The following is a 23,012-nucleotide window of genomic DNA, read 5'->3' as shown; positions in this document are numbered from 1 at the left end:
ATTACATGTCAGTTCTTTCAGTCTTCACTGAGCTAAAGCTCCCTACAGATTGCAGCAGGGAGTTTTGTCTGATAAAGGTGATAAATCTGTGCCCTGAATACTATTTCCTAGCCTTTAGAGCATCTCAAACTTATTATTTCCTTGTACCTTCCAAAACTGTACCTTCAAAAAACTGCTAAGATGGCACTATATATTTATATATTTATACATTTATATATCCAGTGCTTGCCACTAAATAAAAGACATGCATTTTCTCTTAAGAAATGTTCACTGATTTTTTCTAATTTTAAATATTATTTACACAAAATTCTACTGTATTTACTAGCTAAAAGGAAAACTCTTCTTCGAGTACTACTGGATTGTTTCCCTTCCTTTTTTTCCTTTCAGGAGGGGGGAATAAAATGCACTTGAAAACAGACAAATATTATTTAAGACTTCTGCACAAGGCTGTTACACTGTTTAGATAGATACATCTATATAGCTGTTGCTAGACAATACTAAACTGATCCTTACGGCAAATGCTTCTGTAGAAACTTAACTATCACATTGTGTTACAAAAATATCACAGAAGATAACACGATTTGCCACAGAAAAAGAGTGTACTGGCTGCAAGTATCCTAAACCGTATGTTGAAATAACCTAAAGCCTCCCAAAATGAGTGAGTGAAAAAGCAGGCTTCCAAACCACATTTTCAGTGCGTACTTCAGCTTTCGCAAAGTGAAAGCATGCCGAGTACAGACCAGCAAGGCACCCACCACGCTCGCCTCTCTCCAGAGTCTTTCGAACTAAGACAACTCAAACAAATCCTTATTTGTATTACAGATTTACATTTTTACAGTCGGGGGGGCTGATCCTTTGGTCCTTATTCAGAATCTGCTGAGTTCCCTGGTTGGTAGTACTGACCACGCACGGAGGGACCGCGTCTCTCCTAAGGCTTTCACTAAGATTTTCCTGTGCTTATTTCCAAACCTTGGCAAGCGGGGTAAGACTTGCCTCCTATTATTATTATTATTATTATTATTATTATTATTATTATTACTACTACTACTACTACTACTACTGCTACTGCTACTGCTAGTACTGCTACTGCTACTATTACTATTAAGGCATGGTTGCGAAGGAGGATTGATTCTAAAAGAAGCTGCAAACTCTGCGGCTCCTCTTCCAGCTTTTTATCTATATATCGCTGTTCTTTTGTTTAAGGAGAGCTTTCTCTAAACAAACCTTGCACAAAAGGTTTAAGTAATTAGTGATGGATTCAGGCAATGTAGCCATTCAAATATGGCTGTCCTCTGATCTAGAACGAGCGGATCAAACACAAGTTAGCTAATTATTTCAGACACTGTACAGTAATCACCAAGCCCAAATGTGAACATTTACAATCACAACAGGTATTATTTTCTGCTCTAGAAGACAGTCTCCTGATCTATATGTGTCAAAACTAATATGTATAATGCGTAAGCTTCCAAGACAAACCTAAACTACTGATGCCCCCTGCCAGGAGGTATCAATATGGACCTGTTTAGCATTTCATGATAGTTAACCAGTCTAGTGTACTCAAAGAAGCAGCACTTTGCATTTGAAATATAACTTGTGGAAAAGTGCAAGTGTAATACAGCAGTATAGGTATTTTTCAGATGATCAGTGCTCAGCTCTGTTGTCAATTAAATAAATGGCTAGTTTCGTGCTATCATCTCAGGGGGACCAGGCTTGCGCCCATACTAACTGGGGACCTACAGCTCTCTTTTGTATTCCTCCTTCCCTCAAATCCCAAGCCTTAAAAATAGTGAGAATACTTTTCACATGACAAGTCAAGTACATTCATCTCATCATCTGTCTTGAAATATCCAAGGGCTGCTTTTGAAAAACATTTTAGAGAACAATGCTAGCGAGTCGTGAGGGTTTTTTTTCCTCCCAATCAACTTCAAAGCAGACATACAAAGAACTTCACCACAGTATTTTCCATTTAGGATGAATTATTTTGGCATTTCTTAAGAAATCAAACAAGTTATATCTCTTGCAAAGGTTCACTTTCTTGGACTGGTAAGCAAGCAGGTGACACAGATGGCACTGAAGTAAATGCTGCTTTGCCATAGATGATGGTACGGTCCCTGCGCAGCACACTGAGGCTACTAAGATGCTTCACAGGACGACAGACTATGGGCTCAGTCCAACAGCTCCTACTCAAATGAGTAGCCTTTACTCACATTAGACACAGCACTGAAATTAATGGGATTGAAAGAGTAGGAACTAGTCATACAAACAGCAGTCTTTGTGGTCTTGCCCCAAACAAGCACTCCCGGGGGGAAAAAAGCAAGACTGAAAAAAACAACTGATAAATATTTTTTCATATATATATGTGTGTGTGTGTGTTTGTGTGTGTGTGTGTACTGGAGAAATGGACATTGCCCCAGGATTTCACAAATGAGGTTTTTAACATCCCTTCCAGTAGTACTTATTAATATGAAAGCACTAAGGTACTGTATTTATTGTTGCTTTTGAAGTGTAAATCCTCACCGACCTCAACAGGGAATAAAGCTTAAATACATATGCCCCCACATGACAGGATATTTTTGTTGTTTGTTAAAACTCAATCACTTTATGAATGACAGACAGCAATACCAAAATTTTACCATTACTCCAGATTATTAAAAATTTTACATGTTAAAATATTAAGCTAAAAATTATTTTTTTTGTTTAGTTACAGCATATACCTATTATAGGAAAACATAGCATTTTTCCATGTTTCCTTATCTTTTACAGCTTGCTTTCATTTTCTGAAATGTTACAAAGTGATTAAATCCATTAAGTACTGAAGAATTTAATCTTTTTTGGTTTTATTTTTCCTGGAGGGAAACAATAATTTTTATTATAGCGAGGATGTGGTGCAGTAAAAATTTTCAAGGACTTTGGGAGAATTAATCGAGCACTTGCTTAATCTTATAGACATGGGCTGAATTTTGCAGTTCTTAGTTACACAAAAGGTGTTGAATGGGAGTTTTGTCAAGCAGTCAGGATCTCAGCCACTAATAACCTCTCAGTTATTTTCTTTTTCTCATTAGCAGTCTAACAGCTAACAGACTAATCTGAAGCTGCTATGGGATGCAAGATGAATTACAGCACGTAAAGCTTACCCTCTGAAAGCAGGTGAAAAATTGCAGGCAACACTTCTCGAACGGTACCTGGAGCGAGCTCCTAAGCAGGTATCAACCTGCAGAGCTGCGGTGGCTCCAGCAGAGTGCTGTCACTTTGCATCACTGGGGTCTGGCCCTAAAATCAGCCCACAGAAATCCAAAAACAAAGGTATTTTGCAAAAGTCACTTTGGGATGGTGATACCTGAAGCGGCTCAGGTGCTCTGCTGAGTCAATGAGGGGGGTGCAGGGGAGGCTTTGCTCTGCCAGCCTCGCTAAGCGTACACACCAGGCGCCTTTCGGGCTGGAGCAATGCATGGCTGCAGGGAGGATGGTCTTGGCCTGGTTTCTCGCCGCCTGAGAGGAAGGGAGAGGGCTGAAAGGGTGCCCTGGGTCCTTCAGTCACCATCAGGAAATGTGGAGAGTTGAGAAAAAATTGCCGCAGCTTCTGACTACACGCACACAGGATTTGTAAACCTGGCTTTACTAGTTCTGAATTTTTATCGCAGGCATATGTCTTTCTGCTCTGTGTGAGAGGAAAGCCTCTTGCACGATGTGCAAGGGAAAACGTAAGGAATGGATGCTTCAAAAATGCTGCCATCTACTTTTGTGAAACAGACTGAAATTAAACATCGCATTCGAGTCAGGTTAATTCTGAAAAAGTAGGCTGTTTATAAATGCCCCCTTTCTTAGGACTAACTGCTTCCAGTCTGGAAAAAGCCCCAACCGACCCCACTGTGTTTCATCTTTGCTCCAGCATCTTTTCATTTTGCCTCAACTTAAATCACTTCTAGCTCTGTACATGTAAGTGACCTGAAAAGCACCTTTTCAATTATATTAAATAAGGACTATTACAATCAAATGTTCTCTGGCAATTCAGTATTTTGTTATATTTTGTTACTTTGTATCATAGAATCCTCATGGATTCCTAAGACACTTGGACAAAATCAGGTAAGAGAATCAACATTTTCTAGGCTTTCATCTATTTCAAATTGCTGGTATCTTCCTGAAGCATTCAAACAACAGTATCTTGTAAAGGAATCCAACAAATCTGTGAGCAAAATATTTTCTGAAGCTTCTTTTTAGACTACGTGCAATAACACAAATGAAAGCACGGAAAAATGTTGTATGAATTACTATTTTTTCTGCATTCAGAGAGCTGCATAATTGAAACTTAATTAATATTTTCTAAATGTAGGAATTTCTTTCAGGAAGAAAAAAACCCCACTGATCTTTCACTGAGAAGCAGTGTACGAACTGTGAAGAAGTTTCAGAAAAAACTGCGTTTGTTAACATCAGCTACAGATAAAATGTCTGCTAACTATGAAGACAGATGTATAAAATGCTCTCACATGCAAATCCAATAATCATTTCAAAGTGCAGCTCACAGCATTTTCATATATTTAAACAAGCAACATTATAAATAAAACTCTGAGCATAGCAACACTTATTTACTACTCCTGTCACCAGAATAAACAAACTTATTTTTCCCCGAGCACAATTTAAATAAAGTAAGCAAATATAGTAAAAAAACCATGAATTTGTTTTCAAAATTATATTCATTTGGAAACAGTAGCCTTGTAACAACGTATCGATCCTTGAGAAGAACAGTATTACTTTTTCCTTAGCTTTATCGTCTCTTACAATTGACGGAGCTTTTAAAGAAAGTTTTCTTAAATTGTTAGAACACGTTTATTTTCTTGCAAATTAATTCTTTTTAACTCTTTATGATAGCTTTGAATCCCATAAAGAAAGATGAATTATCACATACTGAGCCCAAGCTGTGAAACAGGAGGAGACAAATAGAGACCCCTACTGTGTTTAACAATGTAGAAGAAATTCCAGACTCAATAGAAAAATTTTCTGTCCTTTTTCTCAGACCACAAAAGCTGTTAGTAGGGATTTGAACAGTGGAGGGCACTCTTGCTATGCAAAACCCGGTACTGACCTGGCACACTCGGTTTGATCTATTCAGTAGCCTAAATCTCAGAATTTGTTAAGTAACAGCCACCTGTGGCACAGGCACTAACTGTATTCTGTTTAAAACATTTACAGTTTCTAATCTGTGCAGTGAAGCACTTCGTTATCTCAAACACTGGCGCCTTTCTATGTGTACGCAGATGTGGAACAGATGCACGCTTCACAAATTGTTTCGAATATTTGCGCAAGATATCATATTAAATAAGACCTACGTTATGTTTTTCAAAATCATATGCACAGCGATTCGGTTGGCTGTTATGGCACGTAGACATTAATTTCGGGTTGAGTAGAATTTGTGTATGAGTATGCTGATGTTTGTAGGAACTAAGTTTATTTGGAACGCATCAACTTTTATTGGGAATCCTAAAAAAAGCGAGGTCAATACTTCTAGCACAGCTGATACGAGAAAGACATTGAAAAAAACAAAACAAAACAAATAAACTAGAAGAAAGAAGCAGAACACTAGATTCTGCATAGCTTTCCTATTCTGAAAAGTATATAATTAACTACATCTTAAACTACGTAACTCCAACACCCTGCAGAATGAAGCCAGCCACTCTCTGAACAACCGCCACAGAAACGCTGAAAAGTTTGTGTGTGGAGGCTCACGGTAAGAGAAGCCAGTGTGAGGACCCAATCCTGCATCTCCTAAGCATCTCAACACTGAACTTACAAGTACTGGACTCAATGGCGCTACTCCTTTGAGTAAAATTACTCACATGCAGGAGTGCTTGAGAGAGCAAACCCTGAGTGATTCAATGCCCGTTGTGCAGCTCATTTTGCTCATTTACCGTTCCGTATACTGCAGTATTGCACAGGATAGCAAAGCACATAAAGACCTAAACAAATTCGTTAGCTTTCGTCATTTCCAGCGTTGTGGACATTACTACATCAACAAAATTGTAACATAAAATTATGGAATGGCACCAGTAGAAGGGATCTCCTGAAACACTGAATAGCAAGCCGGTTTCCATTAACTGAAACAAAAATACTGTGGCACCTGCAGGGTTAATTAAGCAGCTCAAGATGCTGGGCTTCACAAAAGGAAACCTTTTTCCTTCTTTAAGAACTGTAAACACTTGTGCTGAACTAGATGGGCATTTGATAAGCTGTACAGCATGTAGCAAACTCAGAGGGATCTCTAGTTAACACTCAAATTCAGTGTTAACACTTAACAGAACAGTGGTAAGCCGTGCTGCCAAGGTCAACTGCACAGATGTACTAATTGTATTATGAGCTTGACATCTAGTGGCCACCCCTGGCAGGGCAAAGCAGGCAAAGGTTAAATCAGCAAGCCTTGTCAAAGCACTTCTAACTACCCACCCTCAGGGAGAGTCCTGGGGAGGCTTTCTGGCACTCCGCAATCCCACCTTCTTCTCCCCGGCCGCCGGCTGAGCTCCCGCAGCAGCCCGCTGCGCGACCGCACAGGCCAGCACCCACCCGCGCAGCACCCACCCGCGCCCCACGCACCCACCCGGGCCGGCCGGCGGCTCCCGGAGGAGGTCGACGGCCTTCCCAAATATGTGCCTTGCTCTCTGTGCCAAAAGTTTGGTAATTTTTTGGTGTTTCTTTTTCAAACAGGATAGGGTCCACATCTGGGGGGCAGTAGTCAAAGGGAGGGGACGGATGACCAGTATTAGAGATTTTAGAGGTAACAGGTATTAGAGATTTTAGAGATATTAGAGATAAGAGGTTCAGAAGGGCTCTTTTTAAAGACATAGCTTACCCCACAATAAATGTTGTTCAAGGGTGCTCACTTTGCTCCCTAACTACAGCAAGGAAATACTAAAGACCCTACTCTTTAGTCCACTATCTTTTCACTTTTCAACTTAAAAGAAACACTTTTTTTTTAAAAGTGTGTTTCATTACGGCTTTCTATCATCTTTTTAAACAATTATTTTTCTGGCTTTCCCAATTTTGAAGGGGTTTTCCTTGATAAGAAGAAATGTACTCTATGTCCAACAGCACTGTAACTGAACCAGCTCCTAAAAGTATATTTTGGCTTAAATTCCCTTTTTTTTATTAATGGAAAACCTTCACTGCATTTAGTGGGAAATTTTAAGAGGGTAAAGGAAACAGGATTTTGGCCCTTTACATTGAAATGTACAATTCAATAAAAATTTACTGCTGGAACTAGATTTACTCATGTTTCCTCTGCAAAAAAATACAGCAAATTACTCTCATTTTACAAATGCAATATTATGGAAGAAATTATTTTTACATGCTTTATTTTGGAAAATGTGTCAGTACTTAACTATTTGAACGTCATGCCAGACCTGGTTTATTATCAGCAACAGTGATTGACTCATGTCCTGACTGATGGATAGTCAACAGATACGCTTGTCCCGGCTTGGCAGTCAACAAATCAAATAATGAAGGAAAGATATCCAGAAAATCTTCCCAGGATTCAAACTATTTTTCAGAAATGGCACTAATACTCGTTATTAATTTGTTAATTTTTACTCTTTTTTTTAAAATGCCACCCATTTTTCGAATTATCGCTTTTCCTCCTTCTTACACAAGGAGAAGTGATTTTCAACAGCTAAATGTAGGCATATTAATAGCTTAATCACACAGAATTTAAACCAACACCTTTCAAAATTTCCTCCCTCCCACTCCATAAAAAAGAGCCTTAATGTCTACCTCAGGAGATGGGAAGACTTCCTCAAGATCAGCACCACCAGATAAAATCTGACCCAGTTTTGTCTGCTTTCATTGTTATACACACATCAGCAAACTGGCTGATTGTTGTAGTTTCCTTATTATTCCAAATATTTTCCTATTGCTAGCACAGTTCAAAAGAGAATGTTTCAAAAATTATACAAATGCATATGTTGCACAGTTTGAATGTTAAGTCTCTACCATAATAGCAGAACTATTCATATAAAGTGTCAATTACCATTTCTTATCAAAGGAACAATTTATAGCAATACTTATTTGGCCATTATCTTTCAAAACAAAAAGCCTTCTCTTACAGTTGCCTCAGAACAAACATTTGCAAAAATCACCTAAGTTTTACGTTTGCTGACAGCTGCTTGCGACTTCTCGAGTTTTAAAGGCAATAGTGTCTAACCAATGTGGAATAACCTCCATTTAGTATGTAGGAATGTCCCTCCAAAATGTGTTTTTTACCCTCTGTATTTGCAGATAGAGCAAACACACTCACATGAAGCTGGCTGCTCCATAGCGAAGTGTGTTGTTGCTGTAGCGGAGCATGGGTGTCTGTGTACGTACTCCAGAAGAATACCGAGTTGCAGTCACGAACTGCTCAAAACCGCACAGCCCAATCCCACTTTACCACCATGAAAAAGATCCATTAGTTTAGACTACGTTGTATGTACTGAAGGGGGGGGGGGGGGGAACAGGTCCAATATTTAAAAAAAAAAAAAAAAAAAAAAAAAGACTGCAAAAGGCACATTAGAAAACTGCCATTACACAGTTCCCACAAGGTACCCCTTCTGCCTCAGATTAAACACTGATACATCTTTGCCAGAAACTTCGCGTGAAGAAGTCCAAAGCATCATTTGTCATCACCCTTACCAGAACCTCACTTGCGCACTCTAAGAATCACTTTTCAGCATTACAGAAAAAAAAACCCTTTTATTATCCCGACTTTAAAAATACAGATGCTGTATCTGTGGTTTAATATAAAAATTAATCGGAGTTGAAGCATGTGCATTGTATCTGTAATTCTGGTTCGTTTGTAATCTGTTGAATTAGGCAAGTGTATTAGAAATGTAATTCCAGCTATTACAATGCTTTACGTTTACTGAGAAACTGAGATTATTGTATTCTACAGGCAGTCATTTGAGTCCTTCTGCTGCTTTTTTTAAATGATTTCCATCATATCTTCTAATTTAGTAACCTCAAAGCGGTTTTTTTTAATAGGTATCTTTTGTTCACTCTTCTACAGTGCAATTATTCCAGTAGTATATCATCACCAGCTGTTCATTAACACTTCCTTTCAAAATTATTAAAAAATATATTTTTAGCATTTCACTTTCGACAAATCATTGCAAACGATTTTGAGGGTAAATCTGTAGTTGGTGACATTGCTAATTATCTTCAGATTTCCAACAGTTTCTCACCATCATGACGTTGCCCTGTTTGAATGCGGTTGTGTTATGCTGTAGCCCAAGCTGGCTATAAAATTATCTGTTCTGATTCTAAAACTTCTGTGGTAACGTTAGCACAAAAGTTACGGTGCGACCACTCAACTTAAAATCCGGCCTAATGTTTGTCTTCCATTCTGCTCCCCAAACTGCCAGGCTTCCCTCTGCCACTCTGAATGGCCCTTCGCTCCAAGGATTACGTTTACGGGACATTCATTTTTTAAATGCTTCACTTAATAAAAATCTATTTTGTGGTGATATTAAACACGATTTCACTAAATAAATAATAAGCTTCATTTGCTTAATCTTGTGTTAACAACAACTTCCACCTTTGAAGACAAACAGCCAAATTAGTGGAAAGGCTACATGTATCAAATAATACTGCTTAACCGGTTTGCTCTCTGAAAGCGACAAATATTCTTGCACTCTGCAAACTATTTTTGGCCTGTTGCAAAATATGCTCAGGAACTGTAGCAATATCTTGATTACAGCTGTGAACAGAAACGCAGAACACTGACTTGACAAGAAGTGTTTTAATTCACGAGATTTGGAGCGCTCATTATATCTGGCCTATAAAACTGCTTGCAGTATAGCAATCGTTAGGCTTCCTAATATAACGCGTAAATGATTTACATTACACTCATGTGCACTAGATAGCCCTCTACTCGTCTATCCCGTCTCCACCTCGTTCACATTTCTCAAATGAAAGTGCAAAACCAACAGCACTACTTGAGCTTGTTAATTGTTAACTACGAAGGGCTTCACTCTATTAATTAAAATATGTTTTAATAAAAGGAAACATAGCACATTTTGATAACAGCCTTCTAAGGCTGGCAAGTATTTACGTTGTTGCATTTTAGGGCTGCTGTGAAAGCCGATTTTGTGCTATTCAGGGACCACAATAATAACGCTTTAAAATTCCTCACTGGGATGCAATGTAGTCCTTTTGATGGAAAGACTGTCTTTCTCATTCGGCAGAAATAAATCCATTCATTTGATCATGTAGTCATTGAGGGCAATACAAAACAAACCAAGTGTGAGAAATTCTATGTGATGAAGTAAACAAAACAAAACCCCCCAAAAAAGGGGGAAAAAAAAAAACATTTCCATGACAAAAAGATTCTTTGTCCTTAATCTACCCACCATATGCAAGCGTTTCTTTTTAGCATATCTCTTGTTCTAATCTCGGGTGACATGGCTACATAGATAAGATTCACAAAACAAAACAAAAACCTAGTTTAACAATTTTTTTCAATTTATTAACTCGCCAGGAGTGTCATAATGAAGTAGTGAGGTTTTATTTTTCTGTATTGATATGGATTCAGAGCATGTAAAAGTTTATCATGCTAGTGATAAATTCTTAGACCTAGAACCTGCCCCAGCAAATCTTGTTTACGTAATAAAATTCTAATTCTCGTCTGCTTGCCTGTATTAATTTATTTTACACGACCACTGTTTCCTGAGGAAAAAAATTAAATTTCGAAAATGCACTGCTTTGCTCCTCCGCTGTGACAGAAGGAAGCTTTTCTCTGTGTGCCTCTTATTGTCAACACCCAAGCGGGTTTTCCTGGAGCAGTGGCAGCAGCCCCCCGAGCAGCCCTGGACAGTGTGCGACTCGCTCCCTGGCTCCCCAAATACCCTGGGAAGGAGCAGGAGGCTTAACGATTTGCCAGTCTGACAGATGTTTTAACCTGATGAAGTGGATTCACGCTGCCTTAAGCTTCAGGGCTGTAAAGTTCAGATACAATAGTCAAAATCCTCCTCAGGCTTCAACTTTGCTGCCTTTCTCTCCCCACAGATGCAACTTAAAAGTCATTACAGTTTTGAAGCAGGAAAATGACTTTTTTTTCTTTTCTAAGGGGGGGGGGGGGGATAAAACAGTGGAGCAACGGGCCTACACAGCAAGCAGAAAACATTGGGGCTCCCACTTGGTGATGCGAGAAACTAAGCAAGCAGTGGGCTCTATGCAAAGAGGAAAAGAAAAACTTTCAAGTGGAAGCTCTCAACTTAGCCCAGGAAAAGTGAGTATGGGCTGTGGCATGCCTTCGCACGCTGCAATGCCAAGGACTACTAAGGAAATTAAAACAAAACAAAACAAAAAGGGGGGGAGGGGGAGAAAAACCCCTGCAGCCCTCTTCTCAAAAAAAAAAAATTACAGCGAAGTGGAAATAAGGAGCGATCACAGCCCAAATCTTTCCAGCTCTGGACACTTGTTCACTAGCAGCCCGGGCAGCCCAGATGCATAAAAGCAAGAGTGCGTGTGCCTGCGTGTGGGGAGGGAGCGAGGAATGGCGGATGGGCGAGCAAATAACCCTTCCCCACCGCCTGCAGCCGGCGCGACAGGGGCTGGTGGCGGTGGTGGCACTCCGTGTCACCTACCGCTGATAACAACTGCAGCCGCAGCAGAGCCGGGAGGCGACGGGGGGAAGGCAGCGCAGGGGGGGAGGCGAAAAGCTGCCGCTCGCCCTTCTCGAAAATAATGAAACCAGCTCCGCTGCCCCCGCGCACCCGGGCGGCCCTGCCCGCTCCCGCCGGGCTCCCCCCCGCTCCCCCGGGCGGCTGCCGGGGCGAGCGGGGGCAGCGGCGGGGGCAGCCCCACGCCCGAGCGGGCTGCGGGGCACCGCGCCTCCCCCGCCGCCTGCGCCGGGCGGCCCGGGGCGGCGGGGGGAGCCCGCGGCGGCGGGGGGAGCCCCCGGCAGCGGCCGCGCCCCGGGGCCCGGCAGCCCCCGGCCCGCCGGACCCGCAGCCCCAGGCAGGGCACCCCGGCCCCGGCCGCCCCAACTTTCCTGCCGGCGGGGCGAGGGGAACATGGCTCCTGCCCGCTGCGAGCCTTCCGCGGGGGGGAGCGGGGGGGGGATAAAAAAAGGGCTCCCCGAAAACACAGAGAGAGGGAGCGGAGCGGGGGAGGAGGAGGAGGAGGCAGGCGCGGCTCCGGGTGCCCGCTCCTGCAGCTGCCCGAGCCCGGGCGAGCGGGGAGGGAGGGCCGGGCCCCGCCGCCGAGCCCAGCCGCGATAAAAGCGCTCGGGAGGCCGGGAGGGAGCTGCTGGGAGGGATGGTTAGTCAGGGGGTGGGCTGCAGAAACTTGGCTAAACTGCTAACTTCTCAGTTCCGCTGCCTCTTCCCCCAGCTGCTCTAATTCCCATTCTCCCGCTGCAGAGTAATTGCGCTCCCATGTTCACCATCACCATAAATCCACCTATCTCCATCCGAAACACACTCACAAAAGGAGAGAGAGAAGGAGAAAGAGGCGCCGGGAGCCCTTACCGTGCTCAGAAACTACCTCCGCTTGCAGCTCTTCGTCCGATTTGAGATGCTGGGGTTTCGCTTGCTTTCGACGAGACATGCTGCTAACTGAGCCGTCTTGACTCTGCTTTTTGCAGAGGCATCAGCGACGTGGAGGTGGAAAGGGGGGAGGAATTGGGAACGAGGGAAGGGGGGTGGGGGCTGGAAATAACTGTTCGCAAATAAAAGTCGAGTTGCAAAACAAACCAACCAAACAACAACAGAAAAGGCAACCAACAACCAAAAAAAAAAAAAAAAAAAAAAAAGCACCGCTAACCAGCCAACCAAACTGGGAGCGGGTGAGCGAGCGAGCGGGGGATCAGCCGGGCGGGGTGTGCGCGGAGCGGCGGGGTGTGCGCGGCGGGCTGGGGCGGCTGCGCGGAGCGCGCATGGGGCGCTGTAATTATGATTGTGAATAATGCATGGCGATTAATGGTGCTGGGGGCGAGCGCGGATTGGCGCGGCTCCAGCGGGCTCAGGCTGCATATGTAAATGAAGGACGGGGCTCCGCAATTAGCCGCTTCGCTCCGCCGAGTGATGCGTCTCCCCGGCACCGGCAGCGCCGCCTGCGAGAGGCACCGACCGCGGCGGCGGCGGCGGCGGCAGCGGCGGCGGCGGCGAAGCACACACGCACCACGCAGGAGGGCTCTGTTTTGCACACACTTTACACAACATATGTGCAAGGTTCACTTGTTGGGGGAGGTCACGATCTTCGCTTCTCTGTCTGTCTTTCTTTCTTCCCCCCCCCCCCCCGCCCCGGCTCTCAGTTTCTTTCACTCTGCTTTCTTCTGCTCTCTTTGCTTTCTTTTCTGGCTTTTTTTTCACCCCCCTTTCTTTCTTCACATCACTCTCCGTCCTCTTCTCTCATGGTCTCTCTTTCCGCAGAAGTTGATCCGCAAGGCATCTGATTTCTGTCTGCGTGTGAGCAATTTCTTCCCGGGAGGAAAAGAAACTTTCGAGTATGCTTTTTCTTTTTCCCTTTCTTTTCGGCGTGCGTGTGTGTTGCTCTGCTCTTCTTTCCCCTTGATCTTCACATGCTTGTCTTTAGCTCTTCCTCCACCCTCTCTCCTTTCCCGTCGCTCTTTCTCTCTCTCCCCTTCCCGGCTGACTTTTGTTCTCTCCCCTCTCGAAAGCGCACGCACGCACACGCAGAAGACCTTGGGCAGTTTTGTCTTTCACCTCTCCTTCCTTCTTCTTTGTCTTGCAGCTTCTTTCTCCAAGCAGAGACTCCCCGTTGGTGGTGGTGGTCACTTCCTGTTGTCCATTGGTAGGAAGTTTTTTTTTTTTCTTTCTCCCTCTCTCGCTCAGGTTGTAATGACTTTTCGTGACACTCCTCACCCTCCCCACCCTCCCCCCCGGCTCAGTCGTGTGTCCTGTTAGCTAATGACAGCGGTCTCGCGTGTGCGCCGATGAGCAAGTCCTCGGTCTCCAGCAAATAGTATCGATCCTCTCCCAGATTTGGGGGGTGGGGGGTGGCTGTTGTCGCTGTCGCGGGGGTGATCCCCCCTCCCCTGCCTCGCCTCGCTCGCAGCGGCGCCGGCAGCCGCTCCCTGCGCGGCGGCTCCCCCGGTCGATGCCTCCGCTCCGTGCCGAGGAGCGGTGCGCGCCCCGCGGCCGCTGGTGATTTCGGGCAGATAAACTTTCAAGTTTGGGAGCGGTGCGGGTCACACGGCAGCTCCTCCTACTCTCCTCCTCCTCCTCCGCCTCCCGTGCCGCGCTGCCGGGGCTGCCGCCGGGGCTGCCCCCAGCCCCGCAGCCCGATCCGCTCCCCGCCGCCTCCGAGCCTCCCTCTCCGCACGCACTTTCCCGACAGCGGCTTTTCTCCCAGGCCCCCCCTTTTTTTGTAAAAGTGAGGGGAGGGGGGGAGGGAGAGGCTTCCCTCCCCCCGCGCTTTCCCCTCTATCGCATTACAAGTTGCCGGGGAGCCGGGCCGAGCCTCCCCCGCCCCGTCCCGCCGCCTCGCGTCCCCTCCCGCCCCGTCCGGCCCCCGGGGAGGCGGGCGGCCCCGCCGCCGCGCAGCAGCTCCGGCGCCCCGGCCGCCGCCACAAGTTGCCGCTTCCCCTCGCCGTCCCCTGCCCGCCTCCCCCTCCGCCGGGGCGGGCGGGGAGCGCGGCCAGCCCGGCTCCCATGGCAGGCAGCCGCCGCTAGGATGTACCCCACCGTCGCCGATCGCCGCCGCCGCACCGCGCCGCTCCGCGCAGGGGCCCGCGGGGTGCGCGCTGCCCGGCCGCGCCGCGCCGCGCCTCTGCCCGCCTGTGTGGTTTTGGGGCGGGGGGCTCCTCCAGCGGCCCCTGCGCCCCCCCCCCTTTGTTTTTCCTGTTTTCTTTTTTCTTTTTCTTTTTTTTTGGAACTGTTAGCTGCAGAGCGGTCCCCCCTCGCCCCGTCGCCTCCCGCCCCGGGCCGCGCTCGGCGGAGCGGCCCCGGCCCCGGCCCCGGCGCCGGCCCCGGGTGGGCGCGGAGGCTCAGGCCGCCTCGGCGGGCGCGGGGCGGGGGCGGCGGGGCGGCGGGCAGCCCCGCCGATGGGGCCGGGGATCAGTGAAAGGGATTTCCTCCTAATACCCCCACCCCAGCCCGTGTAATCCAGCCCTAGTCCTTAAAACACACTAACCCCGGCTGCTTTGGGAGGCGACTCTGTGTAAACTTTCCCTGCTGATAGCTGGCTTTATCTCGTGCGTCGTGATACCCTGCCTCTGGGCTTTCGGTTTATTCCCCGCTTTTATGTCGGTAGGCAAACCAAATAAAGTTAGAGGCGACAGTTTAGGCCACTCCGGATAGTTTGGTGACACGCATACCACCAGCGGTTTCTGTGGTGCAGGTATTCGTTAGAAACGGGCACGACCCTGAAGGGAAACGGCGCTGAAGCGCCAGATCAATGCCTTTTAGATATTAGACGAGCATACTTTTCTGTCCTTCGTTTAGCGAGATGTGTACACGAGCCCCCTCGCAATGAGTGCCCGCTTTACAATTAAAAAACTTGTTTACTGTCTAGAAATTCTAATGCATCTTCGCTCCGTGCATCCATCCTTGCTGAAAGTTTGGTCGCGCCGAGAGCGTCTCATTTAAAATATCTGGAGACGACCGTGATGGCTGAAATCTGATGTAATTTTCTAATATGAAGTGGGAGGGGACGAGCCCATTAATTGAGCATGTTTTTTTTTTTTTCTTCCCCCCGTCAGAAGTAGGGATTTATCGCACCCGGCGCAGACGGACGCCACGTTCCTCCTGCGTGTGGGGGGGGGTTGTTGCTGCGTTGTATCGTAGGCAGAGCGCAGGTGAAAGCGAGCGGCTGCGGGCGTGCAAGTGAACCGCAGCACCGCCGCCGCCAGCGGGGAGCCGGAGTTGGGGCTTCTCCTGCAAAAGCAGAGAGGTGCATTCCTCCGACTGGCTTTAGCTGAAGGGGCTCAGCTACCCCCTCTGACCGAAACATTTGCCTGCAATGAGAGAGGGCACGCTTTAACCTCGCCCAGGCGGCTTTTTTCCCCAATTGCAGTAGTACCAGAAATGTGTCACTTTTCGTCCAGTCATCTTTTGAAAGGAGTTGTTGCTGTTGCTCAGGCAACATTTTTCCCCCCTAAACTTTGCCGTTTTCTGTTGCTCAGTGCCTGGTAGTTCCCCCAGCAGCAGACGATTTCTTGAAGAGCGTTTTAAAAGTGCCTTTCTTATAGGGCGATGTGGGAAAAAAAAAGAAAAAAAGCAGCTCACTGACGGCGTTATAAAAGCAAACCTCTGTCGTTTGTAGAAAGTAAAATGACTGAAAATTAATATGGTTTTGCGGAACGTGAGAGAATCTTTAAGCGGAAAATTAAATAATCCCGTCTTTAATGTTTAATGAACAATGGAGAACACAACAGGCAAGAAAGGCATAATTACCAGATTTGTATCTCTCGACATTAACATATTCTAGGGTTACAAGTGATACATTTTATGGTTTTCTTTTCCCTTCCGCCGCTCCCCTGCCCGCTTTTCCCCTTGGAGAAAAAGGCCGCCCCCCGCCCCCGCCGCCGGGGCAGCGGCGCGGAGCCCCGGCGCGGCCGGGCAGTGCCGGGACCCGCCGCCGGCAAGGGCGCGCCTCGCCGGGGGAAACTTTCTCCCCGCGCCGCGTGGAAAACCCGGAGGGTGCAGAGCGCTCGGGAGGCGATGGAAAGTTATGAAGTGACACGCGGCTCCTCCGGCCCCGGCGTCCCCCCCCCCCCGGCCCCGGCTCCCCATTACACCGCCAAGTTTTCCACGGACCTTTTAATTAATCTTCCTGACTCGAGGGCGGAAAAAAAAAAAAAAAAAAATAACGATGCGTTCGCTGAAGTTGGGCTGCGAAAAACGCGGCCACTGCGGGGGGTGGGGGGTGGGACTCGCTTAGCCGCGTAAATCTCCGCGCGCCCGCGTGGGTAGGTGCGCGCAGAGGAGCGGGGACGCGGCGCCGCGCAGGTGTGCGCGGCAGCTGCGCGGCCGGCAGTCACGCGTGTCCCGGCGCCAACCGCGCCCGCTCGCGTCCCCCTCGCCGCGACCGGTGGGTCCGCTGAAATCCTTCGCTAGTGACGGGAAGCAAAAGTTGTTTTTCTCTCCGTATTTCAATCTAATGTGCGAGTTGTCTTCTTTTGCGGTGTTGCTCTCATCGTCAGAAGCGACACGTTATCATTCCGCCTGCTTAATAATATTATTTGCCAACTAGGACTTTATTTTTTACGTGAATGGGACACCTAGTTACGCGATTGCTTTACCTTTTGTCCTTATTCAGGGTTAATAAAAACCTTCAGAAAGCTTATCTACAAGACTGACTCTACAAAGAGCGTACAAGTAGTTCGGTCTACGCTTATGCTTTCTACAAGTTTGTTGTTCTTAAACCCATCAAAGTTACCAACACGCGGATAAGATGGATCTGGCGTTTCGTGCAATCCATCTACTGTCTTTTATAGTTATTATTTTGCTCAGCAACTTTATTCGAAGGGGCGTGCAATTATTTGGGCTTTATTTGCTATCATCCCCTACGTGTCCTGGCAGGCTGAAGTAGCATCTTCCCACCCCCTTTCTGCACCACAACTTTTGTCTGAGGACCCCGGGGTTAAATCCAGCACAATTTTGTCTGTTTAAAGCTGCAACAACTGACCGCTAATTCGTTCTCACATGAGCAAAGATATTACCATACTAATATTATTATTGGTAAGAGGAGGTAATTGATAACACCACCTGCCACTCTGCAGCAATCACGATGATAAATGTTTCCATCAGAGGGAAATCTGTGCTTGGTCTACCACAGCCTAACCCAAACAGCATGTCAAATGTCAATTATAAAGATGTTTCTTTTCTATTACAATTTTTTTGTGGAAAGCAACTAGCCCCACCACGAGATTTATAGAACCAGTCTACAGCACAACCGTGCCTAAACGTTTTGCCTTAAACCTTTAGGTTCCTTTCCCTTGTGTTTAACATCGTGCCACCCTTGGATCTAAATAAACATCGATTCATATACACAAAAGCTTATGTTCACACTTAGCAAACTCCAATTACCATCCCCTTCCGTTCTTTAACATAACAGTTGACACATTAATTTAACCAACAATTTTCAGTGCTTGGTGGAACGTTTGTCATGCACGTAGTTGTGGGGATATTATCAAGGCAACATACATTTAAGCTGATACATGCATGTCATGCACACATATAGATGCATAGGTGCTGTATATATTAAACCGCTGTGTTTGTATTGCAACGCGTGTCTGTCAGCACATGCTCCAGGAATTACATGTGGGAATACAGCATGCGATGAAATCAGGGCTTGTAGCCCCTTTGCAAAAATCTCTGTGCTTCCGAAAATGACAAGTGAGATGAATATTAAAATGTGTATGTATGTATATATGCATACCACACACACACACACACACAAACACCCCCCCCCCACAAACGATGTAACGTTGCTCACTAACTCTAGCTATATAAATAGTGCCGTCAAGTATAAAAACTTTCATCCCCTTGGCTACAGATATGCTCAGAAGATTATTATTAGTTTGTATTAATAGATGCAGGCCTCAAAAGACGAAATCAGCTATTGATAATTGCAAGAAGTATACAGCAGCTACTGTATCGATCGGCTTGTCCCTTATTCCCCTGGTATAGGAGAGATAAGAAGACACACTCTTTAGTGCAATATAATTTCTTTTGACCTATCTGCTTGCTACAGACTTATGATGAATAGCCGGAGTGGTTAAAGTCCTTTATCACGAAAGTTACCCCTTGATATAATATTGATTCTTTATAACTAGCTCCAAACACAAAAATCAAACTGTCCACTTGACCATCATCATCATCAATATCATCACAAAGGCTCTGGAATAAAGATCAGCACAGGACTGAAAACGCTTTCTATAATCTGCCCACCTAATCTTTATTTGCTGATGATGAAAAGAAAAGGGGTGTGTGTGCGTGTGTGTGCGCGGGGACGGGGGCGAGCGGAGCGGGGAATGTCATCTCAACAAATAAAAAAAAAATATCTTAGGTTAAGAAAAAGACCGTTCAGCCTCCTTCAAAAGAAACCAAATGATGATCACCCAAGTTAATGATCACGCCTCGAAGCCCCGCTCTGCTGAAGGAGGGGGATCAAGTGCGGAGAAGGCCCGAGGTGATTTTACACTCGGATCCCCCCCGCCCCGAGCGGAGCGGTCTGCGGCGCGTACGGAGCCCTGCAAGGAGCAATCACGGCGGGGCTGCCACCAGGCAGCATTTTCCTTGGTGAGAGCCAGGACTAACGAGTCGTCTTCTCACTTTCTCTCCTTTCGCCGGTCCACGAAGCGATCCATCATTTATTTCCAGATCACCTGGTGATCCGTTAAAATATATAAAAAAAAGACACCCTCCCCCCCCCCCCCCAAAAAAAAAAAAAAAAAAAGCCCCACGGGAAAAAAAGGCTAGGAAACGAGCCGCTGATGTTTGGGTTGATACTTAACGTGCAATATCTATAGGGTGGTGTAGAAAAGAAAGAGCATAATCCACATGTGTATTGCCTTAAATTAACGGTATTTCCTTTAACTTCCCTCTCCATAGTACCAGCATGCTTTTGCTCAGGGTTGCATTAGCACAATCACCAGTAATTACAAGCGTGTGTACACCGGGAGAATGAAGATTGGGAAGGTGGGAGGTAGGACATGATTCCCCTTTGGAGCAATCAGGACTGGGAAAGGTTTCATTCCATGCAAACGGTACGTTGATCGTATTTAATGGGCTGCTTAGCCTCGCATTCGAGCCGAGGTACCATTTCAGCGCAAGTTTGCGCTTTTCAGGCGAGAAGGGGAGGCGGGAGGAGGGAAGGGAAGGGATGAAAGCGGCCACGGCAGCTGAAGTTGTATTGACTCCGTCCGGCGCCCCGCGGGAGGGCTGCTCCGGGGCGAAGGCGCTCGCTACCCCCGGCACCCTTTGGGGCGGACGGGGCGGGGGGCAGCGCCGCGCAGCCCCGAGCAAGCGGCGGCCGCGCCAGGGGAGGACGCGCCGCGCCGGGGGCGCCGCACCTGCCCCGCCGCGGGCAGCCGGGCCGGGCCGGGCCGCGGGCAGCCGGGCCGGGCCGGGCCGGGCCCCGCCAGGACCCGCCGCCTCCGAGGCGCGGCCGCTCCCCCGGGCGCGCCGAGGCGCCGCGGCTGCAGCCGCCCGCCCGTCGCGGACACGCGTGCGGCGGAGGCGGCCCCTGCCCGGCCACAGCTCCTCCGGGCCGCCCGGTGCCGCCCGGGGCCCCGCTCCGCTGCCGCCAACTTGGCCCGACTTGGCAGATTTCGCCCTGCCGCCCCTCGCCCCCCTCCAGCAGCCTCGGCCCGGGCACCCGCGGGGCCGCCGCTCCCCCACGCGCGCTCCCCCGGGGCGGCGGGGCCGGGGGAAGCGGGGGGCGCGGGCGGCCGCGAGGCGGTGGGGCGGCGGCGCTCCCGCCCGCGGCGGTGGGGCAGGAGGGGTCAGCGGGGGAGGTGGCAGCCGCGGGGCCCGGCGCCCGCCCTTCCCCGGGCCCCCCTCCCGCGGTACGGGGGCCAGAGCCCCCCACCCCGGGGAGCAACAGCCGCAATTACTGTCATCGCGCTCCCATCCCTTGTCGCAGGGGAGGCTTCGCTCGCTCTATGAGCGGCTCATAATTACATATTTTAAAAGCTTTCCTCCTTCCCACTACGTCCTGGGCACCCCCTCTCTCTGCTCCTCCTCCCCACTGAAATAACCCCCTGGGTCATCGAATAAAAAAGAGGGGGGGGGGGATGAGATAAATATCGAGATCTGCTGAGGCCTTAGTCGCTGCTTCTCATCAGGTCACACAGACACGCACCCCTCCTGACGAGTCCCCCACCCCTAGCAGATATCTCAGAAGAATTGTTCACTGACCTTTGCAGTAGATATTGTTAGAGGATGAAATCAGTCAATCAAAAAAAAAAAAAAGAAGACAGCCTTTTGTCCGGGTTATGACACACGACTTGAAATTAATTATAAAACAGGCATCCCAAGTGCACACAGGGGAACAGAGGGTATTCTTAAGATTTCAATGCTTTTGGGGATAGCAAGAGGCAAGGTTTCCCAGCAGATGCAGTCTAACACGCGGTCTTCTCTTCCTAAAACCAGATGATGACAGAAGGAAAAAAATGAAGAAGTGGAAATGGGCACGTACATCACGCTGGCTGGTGGGAGAGGGGCAGAAGGGTGCTTTCGCCCTTAAACTACTGGTTACGTAGAAAAAGTTGATCAAATGATGATGGTCGCTGGGGTTTTTTTGTTCAACAATGCATATCTTTAGTATGACCTAATGATATGCGTGCTGTTTATTGAACTTCACAAAACGCATTCATGCTTCCCTTAGCAGGTCTAGGTGTAAGAGTTGATGACTAACAAAAGTAATATAGATTAGAATCAATTCCCCTTATCTGGTGACAAAAATAACATCGTGTCAGCACTGTGTACATCCCATCGTCAGATGACACAATATAATTTGATTAGTTGAATAAATAATCAGGTATGTCCAGACATATAGGTCACCTACTTGCAAATTAGATTACCCTGCTTGGGTACAGGCAGCACCTGATTAGGAAACAGCTTCTCTCTGTGTCACTCTAGCTTCCCTTTTGAAAGAACGTCTGATATTTCCAAATGCAAGGGTGTTTGAAAATGCTTATATATTTTGCAAATCCTATATGTGTTTTCACGCTCGCATGTAACATTTATGCAGTCTGTGCTAGAGATGCCACCTTTACTACCAAAGCTAGCTGAGTTGTCCCTATTTCTCTAAGTATTTGCAAGTTTTAAATGATAGCCCATGTGCTGTGATCTGAAATAAGGATAGCTGAAATACAATCTTTTTGAAAACTAAGCAGCATACATTTCCATAAATGATTTCGGCTAACCCCCTCTGACTGCGCACCCGTATAAAGAACAGGAATGTGAGAAAGAATAAAGTGTTAGATAAGGGAGCACGGAAACATTTAAATTCTGAAGTCCGCACTGAGGAAGATCGTCAAATCTCAAGATAAGTATGTTGGCCTTTCAATGTAAACCATTAAGTCACACGCTGCAGAAACAGGAGAAAGCTCTAAGTATGTGCTAAGGCTCTTGAAGTTTGGGGTTTCTGCTGGGTTTGAATCTTTTTGAAAGACACTATTGGCCAGAGGGATCTGCGAAAAACTTCCTTGGCATTTTACTTTTTCCATAACTTGTGAATTTTCACGAATTAAGTATGCAACACGCTGGAATACGTTTTGCTATGAGACGATGTGTGTTAGTTCGTACAGCGTAGCCTGGGTTAGAATCACTCGGAGATGTGTAGAGAAACAGGAGAAAGAACAGAAAGCGCAGCCTATAATGAATACTTGGTAAAGAAGTGCTATTAAAAGGAAGAAAAAGAGCAGTTTGGGAAAATAGATAGGAGACTCTGAGCCACTTGAGTAGTAAGAGAATAGTGGTAAGGGCAAAAAGGTGAAACAGAGATGATGGGAAGGGAGATTACACGGACAGAGAGAGAAGAGGCCAGTGTGTGACTGTGGGAAGAAAAGACGTGTTTTGGAAACGTTAGCGCTGAGTTCGCAGAAGTTAGCAAATGAAAAATTACAGCCTTTATTTTACATAAAGAGTTATGCAAGGTAGGATTCTTAAAAAAGCTTTGGGCTCTAAGTAATAGAACAAGATTCTGGAGGGTTTAGGTATATCAAATGCGTGGAGCCTATTTAACACTTTTCTTCTTTGAATGTAGAATGAAACATCAGTTTGTTTGAAAAGCTGCTAGGCATAAACTGACACAAAGGCTAATATCTGAAAGGACAGTGTTGCTCTCTTTGGACATACCATTAACAAAAAGAAAGCAAAAAAAAAAAAAAAAATTCTACCCTGACGCTTTGCTTTGCTTTCTAAGACCTCCAGCAGCTGATAGTCATATTATAGTATAACTTTTGCATATATATATAAGGCATACCTTTTAGTTTAGCTCATGATGTGGCTATACAATAGCATACCTTTTGAAGTATGTGCATTTGATTCCTTTGCTAATGTCACCTGACAGCACTTTCA

General features: G+C 46.8%; 1 protein-coding gene across 2 annotated transcripts in view; it reads right to left on the bottom strand.

Moving 5' to 3' along the window:
* Positions 1–12,567, bottom strand: part of SALL3 (spalt like transcription factor 3) — a gene marked incomplete at both ends in the record, with an annotated part of 19,763 nt that extends 7,196 nt beyond the window's left edge. For both annotated transcript variants that reach the window (XM_082326524.1, XM_082326525.1), the window contains one exon: positions 12,489–12,567. In XM_082326524.1, coding sequence (XP_082182650.1) covers positions 12,489–12,567 — 79 coding nt within the window. The remainder of the gene's footprint in view (positions 1–12,488) is intronic.
* Between the last annotated feature and the right edge of the window lie 10,445 nt (positions 12,568–23,012).

This window comes from Platalea leucorodia (assembly GCF_965183815.1).
Source record: "Platalea leucorodia genome assembly, chromosome: 1".
Taxonomy (NCBI): domain Eukaryota; kingdom Metazoa; phylum Chordata; class Aves; order Pelecaniformes; family Threskiornithidae; genus Platalea; species Platalea leucorodia.
Note: the sequence above shows the minus strand (reverse complement) of the source record. Positions and strands in the feature narration are given on the sequence as shown.